This window comes from Coturnix japonica, chromosome 7 (assembly GCF_001577835.2).
Source record: "Coturnix japonica isolate 7356 chromosome 7, Coturnix japonica 2.1, whole genome shotgun sequence".
NCBI classification, from domain to species: domain Eukaryota; kingdom Metazoa; phylum Chordata; class Aves; order Galliformes; family Phasianidae; genus Coturnix; species Coturnix japonica.
The window spans coordinates 12,455,891-12,467,689 of record NC_029522.1 but is presented as its reverse complement, the minus strand read 5'-3'; the positions used below and the strand labels follow the sequence as shown (position 1 = coordinate 12,467,689).

Here is an 11,799-nt window from a genome sequence, read left to right as displayed (position 1 = left end):
TCATACACACTTCCATGTCAGACAATGTTTTGTCAGACTGCTCCTCTACTGCCATCTGTTTCATGGCTACAAAATGTAGTGTAATACTGGTGGGAAGGTTCAAGCTCTACTGCTTTATTACCAACAGCTATGATATCAGCTGCCTCTGATATCATGGGCCAGCATAATAAAATAGGAAGCATTACTTTCAGAACAGCCCTTGTATATGTATTTTTGCTGGCTTCTCTGATGTCTTCTGCTGTTTTCATTAGCAACTGTCTCTACTCCACCATTACTGTACTGCTATTGTCTGAGGTAGTGATCCAACTTAGGAGCCTGCGGAGTGGTTCTATGGGCAGGGCATTTGCAGACCCTGCCTGTTAATATGTGAATGCATGAAAATTATGCAGTTGTGGAACCTCATTGTCTTCTGTGAGGTGTTTAATCGAAAACAAACATCTGATTTTCTGCACCCTGTTGCTGGTGGTGAGCTTTAGTGAGCTTTTTTAGGCACCCTGTTCTTCTGTTTTTGTTGTCCATTGTCCAAAACCTGAGGCTAGTTGTGCCTGACTTGGGTTTTCTGAGCTGGCCCTGCTCAAGGTAGCCAAAAGCATGTGTGGGTGTGAGCAGTTGCAGAATTTAACTTTCTTTGTAAAATTCACTTGTGTGTATAAACTGCAGTCTTGCTGTGTGTAAGGATACTCTTGCAGAATGCTAGCTGAATCTACTGAAAAAGAGAACTTTGTATTACATTCAGATCTCTCGTTTGTGCTGACTCAATAAAAATAAAGTTGCACTAGTATTAGAGGGGATAATAAGCTCCCTGTCCACTTGTCCTGCTTCCAGAGTGATTTGTCTAGACCAGTCCCATTTTGGGGGATGTGTTCCTTCTTGTTCCTGAGATTTCTGTGAAAAACTGTTGTTTTCAACACGTAGTTTCCTTGTAGTGTTTTTCTCTACAGCCAAAATTGAATTTGTAACTCAGTGTACTCAGCTTCCTATAGGAAAATAGGAGATATTTCAAATACGTAATACTATGTTTTTGGGAGGGGTAAGGAAGAGTAGATTTATTCGCAGTAGGGCAGGGAATAAAGAAAACTGGGAGAGGAAAAACAAAACATTTCCTTGATGTGATCATGTTTGAGCAAAGCTCCTCTGAGTGAATGGACATGCTTCAAATTTTCCATGGTGTATCAATAGTTCTTTTGAATTCTTTGTGAATTATATTGGACAAGCCATCTTTTTCATGTTTGAGAAGGTTCAAATTTTGGCTGTTTCCACTGTTCTTTGCTGTGCCACGTCTCTACATGTAACAGCCTCCAGCTTTTATCTGATTGCTCCAGATGTTGCTGCAACATGCAAATAGAAATTCTTCAACAGTCTTGTTCTCATGGGAGACCATTAGCATGCAGGGGGCTTTGGATGTAGGCAACATGGTGAGATTTAAAAAAAAAAAACAAAAAAAAAACCATCAAGAAACCACAAAATCAGTGTACACAAAAATGAAACAAAGAAACCCAACTACTAAATGCTGAGCAAAATCCCACAACAAATGACTGGGATTGTAATTGAAAATGGGCCGCTTTCATTTACTTGGGTCTGTTTTCTATGATGTTCTTTTTGGCTTTTTTGACAGCTAAGGCAATTCAGATTACTGGATTTTCAGTAGTCTGTACCAGGCATTTTCTGCACTGATGCCTAGGGCTGACAACTTAGCTTTTCTCCCTACTTATTGTATCAGACGGTCAATTTTTTTCCAGCTAAAACTTGTTTGCGTTATAGAACTTTGGTGCACATGCTTCAGCTAAGAGCTGGCACTTTCATTTGCTGAGTTTCCTTATCCTGTTGCAATACTGACACTGAGAGCAGAAATCATAAAGTCAGAAAGACTGTGTTTTAACATTGGCTGCTTTGGGGCTATTTAAGAAGGTGAGTCCATGAAGAAGTCTCTGTTGACATTTCTGTTTCAAATGTTTTTTTTATTTTCCATAGTATCCAGTGATGAGAGGTCAGGATCTTTCAGCTGCCACTGGTTACACTACTCAGAGATCATCCATTCTACCTCTCTATGAAGTAAGTGACCCTTTAAACACATTGGCAGTTAGTAAAAATAAAAACGAAACATCAAGTATGTGCTATCTTTGGGCAGTTCCCCATCTTTAGAGAGACGACTCTATCCTGCAAACAATGCCAAAAAGGAAATATAAATATATGGAATATATGGAAATACTTTCCTGGATTTCTATGGTATGCCTGAAAATGTTCTTTTATTGAATTATTATCTCGTGACATTTAACATCTGCATACTGAAGTTGCAGAGATGCTGCTTCACTCACAGGATACATTTCAGCAAATGTAGTTATAAATTCCATACTTCTTTTTTTTTTCTATGTATGTTTTTTTTTTTTTTTTAAATGTCTTTTCTCTGGTTTTTTTGGTTTTTTTTTTTTTTTTTCCTAAGAATACTTTCCAGGAGCTACAAGTGGTAAGGCGAAATCTAAATTTATTCAGAACTCAAATGATGGATTTGGAATTGGCTATGCTACGTCAACAGACAACAGTTTATCAGCACATGACAGAAGAGGAAAGGTAAAATGATATTAAAAAAATAAAATACTTTGACATGACTGTGTTTCTTCTAATTCCATTTCTCATTAATTGATTTTTGTTTCCTCACTTCTGTGAAGTGATTCTACATCTGTGGATTTTAAGGGTTTTTGGTGTCACAGGATATTTGAGCACAGGATATTGGAGGGGAAAAATCTTAAGCGTTTTCAGCTTAGATTTTTTTCTTCCTCCTCTGTATAGATGTAAATAAATAATTAAAGATAACACTGTAGCATTCAGATACTTTTCCAATGCACAGTGGCTATGCAGCAGGTTACAGATGGCATTCATTATTCTGGTTGTGTTTGTTGACTGTGGGTTGCAGCAGCAGCTGATGTGGAACAATATTTGAAATTGCTAATTTATTTACTTTAGTTGAATCAGCTCATCACTAACTTTAAAAGCAAACATTTAGATTTAGATTTAGATCTGTTGGCCTTCTTTGACTATTCTTTCTGGGTCAAACAGTAGCTTCTGCTTGGGAATTCAAAACTATGTGCAAGAAGTAATGTGATGACTGCGCTGTTCTCTGATTTTAGTTCTTTTTGCCACTGTTCTTTTTGTGATGGATTTTGTGCAGGTATGAAGCTGATCAGCTGCAGAGTTTGAGAAAGTCTGTCCGCATGGAACTGCAGGAGTTAGAAATGCAGTTAGAGGAACGTCTGCTTGCACTGGAAGACCAGCTGAGAAGTCTGCACATGCCTTCCCCTTACAGACCTCAGACACACATAGTAAGTATTACTTTTTGCAACAGCATTGTATGTTTTCTCAGTGTAACATGCATCAGTGTAATGTTAATAACTCATAACTGTTAAAAATCTTACATTAGAATGGCATCTGGGAATCTAATGGTGATTTGTATATTATCAGGATTAGTATTTCAGTTTTCAGTGTATTAAGGAAGAGATGAGCAAACAGAGGAATTTTCTTGCCATTGATATGTGTCAATACATATTTTTGGGGTTTCAAAGTCTGAGATTTCAGGCTTCTTTTGTCAGTGCTTTCTTGATCTGAATTTTTGTAGTTTTGATAGGGAGTACTCATGTTGGAAAGCTTCCTGGGATGGTTGTGATCTTTGTGGACTTCTCCTATGCTAGTTTTTGTACTTGTGAAAGAAGAGCAGTGACAAGAAAAGCAGTGAGTTTCTCTCCCAAGAAACTGTGTGCTTCCCTCTAGCTCTACCTACCCATAGACCAAAAAACAGGAAAATCCAGTTGTCATCTTCTGGTTTCTTCTTCCATTGCCTTTTGGAGCTCTTTCAGCTGAACATCTGGCTCTCTGCCAGATGGGGAATAGTTCTGCTTGTATAGACACTCCACTAGCAGCTCAAGAGTGCTGGGGAGTTGCCCAGAGGGGAAGTTACTGGTGTCTGTTTATTGGTGGTGTGGCAATATACTCTCCTTTTTTCACTCCACAGAAGACTGTTCCTCTTTTCTTTTTTTTCTGCTGCAACTCTGTCATCAGCCAAACAAAAGAAGCACGGACAGAAAGCATCATATGTTTTTTATGGATCTCATTCCTCTTTCTTAGCCAGTCCCCTTCTGTAGAAACAGCACAGGCCACATCTTCCTCTTCAGTATTTTGTCACAGGAAAAAAAAATTGAAACCCAAGAACAGGAAAATATGGTATTACTGCAATTCGAGGCCAAACTTGCATTCTTTGAACCATATAAATATCTTTTTATTTGTAAATCCTTTTATAAGAGAGAGACAGTGTTAAAAATGACTGAAATAAGCTTTCACCAGTCAGCTTTTCTTCCTGGTTCCAAGTTTATGCTTTTACAGAAAGTAGTCTGAAAACAAGCATGTTTGTATATTAGATTATAGCAGCTCCGCAAAAAAAATCCCCCGTGTATTAACCGGACTTAATTTTTTAGGGTATGTATGGCAGCAGAAGTGCTGATAACCTGTCGTGCCCTTCTCCACTGAATGTAATTGAACCGGTAAGTAGTGTGCTGCATGTTTTATTAAGAAAATAATTTCCAGGGAAAATGCTATTCTTTTGTGAAGGTTATACTAGGAGTCAAAGGTAAACCCCTGAAACATTGAAAAGAAACAGTTCAAAGACAGCAGGGGAGGGCGGGAGGAAGAAAAGAAAAAGTAAGAAGAACAAACTTGAATTGTTTCAGCAAAGGAAAACAAAACCAAGCCTTTACGTGTGCCTCTGTCAGTGGCCCTGGCAGGATGTATCCATATTGCAAAAGTCAGTGGCTTGGGGAACTGCCACAATTCTTATTTATGTTGGCTTTCAAAAATGCCCTTTCCTTTTTATGCTCCTCTTTGTTGCAGTCATAAAGCAAAAGCATATATTTATTTTATAGCCATATTTGTTACATGGAGGGAATGAGTAAGTGATTGAATAAATAACAAGGAAGCATAGCTATGTCTGTATGTGACTTTTTTATGTGCTTATTCAGAACTGTTTCTTTTCTTCATCCTTAGGTTTCTGAACTTATGCGAGAGCAATCATTTCTGAAGTCTGAACTGGGTTTAGGACTGGGAGATCTTGGACTGGAAGGTGTACCAGCCGAGGGTACAGAGTCTGTGTTCTCCCACGGAAACTCTGATTCCTCCTCAGTGTGCTCCACTACAAGTAGAAAAGCTGGTGTTGGATCCTCTGAGCTAACAGGAAAGTCTAGGAGTCGAAGCAAGAAGTTATACAGAGCTTCTGTTGCCTTAACACCAACTCCCCCAGCAAGAGCAGGCACTGGACAGCAGGTGGAAAACTCTGAGGAGTTCGCAGACTCCAAGCCAGAGATGGAGCACAGACTTGAGAGAGTCCCTCTAGTGCCTTCATTTGATGAAATCCACAAAAGCGTGGAGCAGGAAGAGCTGCAGCAAGTCATACGGGAGGTGAGGAGAGAAGGGTTGACCTAAAATGTTTGAGTATTGTTTACTGAAAATTAAAGATAAACCATGTAACTTAAAACCCCTTAGACATTTCTGTTCACTCCCAAAGGCTCCATACTCTTCCTGTCCTGTTTTTAAAGACTTGGAACTTGTCATGAGATGTCTGAGCCACAGTTCTATTCTCAAGTAAAGCAGTAGAATTTTTTTTTCCACTAACAGTGGTTTGTGTGTAAATGAAGAGAATGTTGCTACTATCAGTCTGGGCAAGAAAAAAAGTTACCATCTTTACTTCTTGGTAAAGTATAAGTATGTCAGATTCACAAGTGAAATTTTCTGTTATGTTTGCCTACTGAAATGCCAGTTCTGATTTAATTTGATTGATGACATACTGTTTCTTAAACAACTCTGTAGTAAATGTTAAAAATACTTGCCCAGTCCCTCTACTTGAAACCACTAATGACCACAGGACTGTAAGGGAAGCAAGCAGAACTGAACTGAAAAATTATTTCAGACATCAATCGATGTTTTTCAGGTGCTGTTGTACCTGTTTTGTTGGCAATCAGTGAAAGTGGAGAGTGCTTGGGTATTTCTCTTCTGGGCCAGGTTAATAAACAGTACTAAAATCGCATATGTTATTCACCAGCAACATGACAAAAAACCTTGCAGCTAGTATAAATGGGAAAAAGAACCAAAAGAAAACTTTGTCAAAAACTGTACCCATGAGGTACAGTGGTGGTCTTTCTCTGTTTCAAGTTCAGAAATAGGAATTGAGAACTTTTAGTCCTGTTCCCGCACTGTAGAGTGGTCACTTAGACCCTTAGCTTGTAGTATATCCCTTGAAGCTATGGTATGGTACTGTTATAAACCTGTGTGAAAGAAAGTGAAAGAAAGCAGATGTGCTGTACTCAAGAATATACAACAGGCCAGGTTGTAATGCTGTGATACCACCCAGATGTGTTTGCACTGAGGCTGTGAATAACTGAAACCAGCTTTGTCTTTAAGTCTGATGAGAGACAGGCTTATCCAGCAACAAAACAGGAGCTTCAATCCCAGAGGGATCATCTGTCACTCCTTCAGCCCTCAGTTAAAAAAAAAAAAAAAAAAAAAAAAAAAAAAAAAAAACAGGGTATACTAAACCATGAGATATTCTTTTCCTCACTGTATGACCACAAGACTCTGCAGTGCCTTGCCTATGCAAAGTGGATGACTCGCTGTAGGTTTAGTGTGTGTAGGCACTTAACACTTGCACAGTGAGATCTGCAAAGCAGAAGAGAATTACTAAGGAATGTTCAGAGTGAAGATGGTGGCTAGAAGTTTAACTTGCTTTGTTTGGCTTTGAATAACCCCATATTTAATCAGAGCTCAGACTGCAAAGAAGCTCAGACACAAATATTAACAGTGAGAAAAATCACTGGTGTTTGGCAGTGAGGTGGAGTACAGTGGAAATAATACAAGTATAGCGTTGTATGGTTGAAATAATACAAGTGTAGCATACAGTTGAAATAATGAAAATATGGTTTGAAAATAGATAGCCAGAGAGTATCAAAGAAAAAGGACTCACCAACTCCGAGGCCTTCAGTCATGATGGGTGCTCACCACAAGACCTCCACAAAAAAAACAACCTCCAGAAAGGGATGCTACCTTGGTGGTGGTCAGCCCTTAAATGGGATCTGGGAGAGGTGCAGTCAAGCTCCTTCTGGGAGCACAGCTGAATTACCTTCACCTGTGCTCCCACAGCTGACTCGTTGCTTGCCTCAAATAGTTCATCAAAGTTTCAGACTGTGATCAACGTTTCCCTTACAGGTGGAAACGAGTTTTCAGAAAGTAACCTCATAATGTTGAATAATACCTTTCCTCACTGGTGTCAGTGGGGTGAATTAAGGACAGTGATGTTATCGTGCAAAAGGAGGGATACTGCAGTCAGCTCCTGGTGATGTACCACTGGGCCTATGACCTCATCATTACTGTGCTCAGCATTAGGAACTGAACACCTCCTGGCCATCACTCATCCTTACAATGGAGCTCGTGATGCTGTTTTACACCCATATTTTGACCCCTGCCAACCTCTTGCTGATATCTTCCCAAAAGTAATTGTTTTGGAAGAAGTCTTGGGAAAGGTCTTGTTGTGAGATGTCATAAAATATTCCCAGGCTTACCAAACTTTCTTTCTGGTCCACTTGCTTTCCTTTGACCCCTTTTAAAAATGATTTCTTGCCTAGTGTTCAGAGTAGACTTGGCGTGAGATGTTTGTCATGCCTTGCACTTTGCTGCTGATTCTGAGCTGAAACTAGGATGTTCCATTTGTATCATGTCCAGCCCTTCCATAACAACCTGCATTTTACAAGTCACAGTGAGGCACTGCTAAAAGAGGAACAGATAGGAAAGAGAGCTATAATTCAAATGTTATATAAGAGCAGCAAAGGCAATAAGGGCAGCTAGAGTCAAAGTACAGTTATTTCAGCTGATGTTTTCTCTGAGGTTATCATATGTGAAAGATCCTTTTAAATGTAGTTGGTAGCAAATAAAGGTGCAGACTCTTTGCATAGAGATTGTACTTCTGATGGTAGAGGACTTCATAATGCTGAAAGCATCTGTGCTGAAACTGAGAGACTAGAATACAGATATGAGTAGTCAGCAAATAACTGAGCTTGACACACTTTGTAAATGTTTGAGCACACTGAGAGATTGTTCCTGTTCAGCTTCGTTGGCAGCCTGTTTCAGTTCATCTCTCATTCTGAAGCTAAATTTTTCGTTTGTTCATAGCTCATTGTAGTTTTTTGCAGAGCCAAAAGCTATTAAATACTGATCAGTGAAATCTTTTGTACTTCATTAGAGCTAAAGCATAGCATAAATTGAAATGTGTCTTCCTTAAGTAGCCCTATTGTTAGCAAAGGAATTCCAGTTGTTTTGTCAAAAGAAAGAAGTCTGTAAGAAGGCATTCTCTGTACATGCACTCACAAATGTTAAACCATTCCTTATTCCTCCCATTCTCTGTAGCTGTGTGACCTCATGCTGGGGAAAGAGAAGGCAGGCAGTGTTGCAGAATATGCCTGGGTGGTTGTAATGTATGTGAGCTTTGACCTGCAGTTAACTTTCAGCATTAATGAGCAAGGTCCCACTGAAAAGCATTTAACAGTGTGAAATGTTAAATGCCAAACAGCAGCCTCCTTGTTTTGTTGAAAATGCAGCCTGACCTCCTCTATATCATCGTCGCACGAGATGCTTACTACTTGGCATGCAGGTCACAGTGTAGCTAGGAGCAAAACCAGGCTCTCTCACTCCAGCCTTTTGCAGTTTAGAAGATGTGATAGCTTTAAAGGCTTTCTGTTTAATAATAACATTGTCATTTTTGCTGATGATCTCTCTTATAAGTGATAATTAAGGAAGTATTCCTTTAAAAATTGTCTGGTTTTACTGTCAGTGTTTGGGATGTTGTACTAGGTCTTTACAGACAGGTAGTTTGAGAGAGAATCTTCCTTTTTTATTTCCATTCAAAACTACATTAGCCTTGACGTTGATCAAAAAATGTAAATGTCTATTTGATTGTTCATTGTTCCTGTTTGACTCCTCATCATATTATCATATCACAAGCATGCAAACTTGTCAGCACTGCCATGATGAGGTGGCAGAAGAAAAAAAAAAAAAAAAAAAAAAAAAAAAAAAGAGTAGAAAATAGTTCTAGAATACATAAATAAAGAATAAGAGAACTCTGAAAAGCCTTATGCCCATTTTCCATCAATGGCTGAAGATCCATCTCCAAAATTGTCACTGAGGTACATTTCACTTTCAGAGAGTTCACTATAAAGCAGTAGCATAAGATCGTTGTAATGGCAATTCTTTTACAACAAGAAAGGTTACTGGTTTACTCTAGCACTATAAATGTGGAACTGTGTTATTAATACAAAAATAAAATACTAGTATTGAATTAATGTAGTATAGGTACCATAAGTGAGTAGATTTTCTCCTCTTTCAAATGATCAATTTTTCATTCAGCTGCTAAAAATACAGCTGGTGTGCTCATTGACTGCCTTCTGTCCTTTGTACAGAGCAAGCCTTGGCAGAGCGCTGTGCCCTGTGCACCTTCCCCTTAAATTGCTTGTAAGGAAGAAGACAAATATTGGCAATTGTCATGACAGGCACATGGGACTGAGTCAGTGCAGGATTCGATATCATGTCACTCAGGAGTGACCTTGATGGGTCTCAAAAGGAGCAGTGAAAAGCAGCAGCAGAGAGTGGTGACCTTGTTTGAGAAGGAAGGTGAGAGGCGGAGGGCTCAAGTGATTCACCAAGGTCAAGCGAGAAGTCGTTGGAAGAGCTAAGAGCAGAGCATGAGCTGCTTGCCTTCCAGCTTCTGCCTCATCACGAGGCTGTCTGTCATACTAGACCATTTACTTGCTAATTTGGGAAGCTTTTATTCGCTTATTCTGGAAAGTAATGTTTATTTCTGTCTCTCCGGTGAGAGGAGGGCACAGAATGCCAGCTTTTAGTGTCCTTGGAGACTCAGCCCTGTGGTGCTGGAGCAGAACAGAGAGAAGAACAGAGCTCTGTGTGGCCAGGACTTGCTGGATAGATGGGTATGCTGTGGGCTCTCAAAACCTACTCCACCTGCTGCAGCTGATGATTCTGTATGGTGTGTTTCCTTCTACCAGAGTTTCCAAGTCTGGCAGGCACTTACTGAATTGACAATGGTCCCAAAGCTTTGCACATATGTGTGCATAGATTGGCGTGGATATCATCAGGAATTGTGGCTGTCAGTAAAACAGGTCCTGTTGAACAGTGTGTTTTTTGTGTGCTAAACACAAGCAGTCCAGCTTTAAACCTGCTTCAAAGCAATGTTGTAGCATGTGAATTTCAGCTTGATGCAAAGTAGTAGTGAAATGAGGAACATTGCCACTAATGGTTTAAGGATTGAATTGCTTGCCAGTGAGGACGAGGGATAAATAACCCGTTGCTAATTCTGCTGCCACCCTTCTGACGTTGTTGCTTAATCCTTTTGACGCACCAGGAAAAAAGGGAGACTTACAAGAATAATTGCAAGATGTTCACAGAGATGGTGAGAGCTACGCAAACATGGCAAGGCCTTTGGGAAGACTAGATCTGAGTAAATATTACTCCGATGGTATTGGTGGGGCGTCAGAACATGAAGGGATTTGTTACTAGTAAAACCAGGGTTAGAAATTTGGACTTTTACTACTTTTTTTTTTTTTTTTTGGCATCAAGTCTCACATTCATTACAGCTTTTGAAGCACTGAGAGCTACCACTGAAATGATGCTGAATGGTATTTTCTTTACAGATGGTGTTTTTTTCTTCAGAGAACAGTTATTCATGCCAGGAAATTGTTTGCCTTTTATTATAAGGAAAAGAATACGGCGTTGCCTAGCTGGGCTGCTTAGTGCTCATGTGTCTGACCCAGGTGGCCAAGCTCTCACCTGCCTACATTCTTCCACTGTCTTCCTCCTCACCTGTCCCTATAACCCCACATCTCTCTTGTTGGTAGTTCCTAAAATGAAGACCATCAAAAAATGAGTGGGTGACCAAGATTGTTTGTCTTTGCTGCTGCAAGTGTGATTAGGATTAGCCTCCTCTTCATTTATTTGAGAACAGCAGCCTATCTTCATTGACTTGGGCCTTTCTTGCTTTGTAATGCCTCTGTGAGGTAAATAGATCCTGCTTACTTTTCAAGAGTTAATTCATGCTAAAAAAAAAAAAACCAACCAACCAAACAAACAAAAAAACAACCCTGTGTATTGCATGCTTTTAGCATGTATATCCCAAAGTGCTATTTTCAGAACACTGCATAGTTAAAGTATATTTTTTTCTTAGCATAAAAAGAATAACCCTGATTGGATAATGCAGGTATTTTTACCATCTGGAAAAATAAAGCTACTTTGCTTTTATATGATTTGCAACAACTTAAAAATTGCTAACAGTTATATTTCCAAGGAGAGCCCTCTTATCTTTTTCATTTGCTTTTTTTTTTTTTTAAAGTTGACTTCCTGGTGTTACATATTTTCATACATTGATAATGTCAAACAAGTCTTCAGTATCTGTTTGTTTTATCTGTTGTTATGTAACTTACTGACCTGAAGAATTCCTCTAATCCCTTTCAGATCAAGGAAACTATTGTTTGTGAAATAAGACGAGACATAGTAAGTGGACTGTTAGCAGCTGTATCGCCACAAAGCAGATCCACAACTGCAAAACAAGATGCCCAGCTGTGAGATGGGTACTACAGGTAATCTGTGAATTTGCTGGAACCATTCACTCATTGAATTCTTTTTTTCCTTATCTCTTGGAATATTACCGTGAACTTAAGTCTTGCTTTGTTTGTATTTTCCCTCTCAAATAGAAGTGATCAATAC

At 39.3% G+C, this 11,799-nt stretch overlaps 1 protein-coding gene across 1 annotated transcript in view; it reads left to right on the top strand.

Annotated features, from left to right (window-relative positions):
* Positions 1-11,799, top strand: part of ITPRID2 (ITPR interacting domain containing 2) — a 39,195-nt gene that overhangs the window by 26,514 nt on the left and 882 nt on the right. Inside the window, exons 13-18 of the mRNA XM_032446002.1 lie at positions 1,972-2,052; positions 2,441-2,568; positions 3,167-3,317; positions 4,464-4,529; positions 5,029-5,439; positions 11,548-11,672. Coding sequence (XP_032301893.1) covers positions 1,972-2,052; positions 2,441-2,568; positions 3,167-3,317; positions 4,464-4,529; positions 5,029-5,439; positions 11,548-11,658 — 948 coding nt within the window. The 3' untranslated portion in view covers positions 11,659-11,672. The remainder of the gene's footprint in view (positions 1-1,971; positions 2,053-2,440; positions 2,569-3,166; positions 3,318-4,463; positions 4,530-5,028; positions 5,440-11,547; positions 11,673-11,799) is intronic.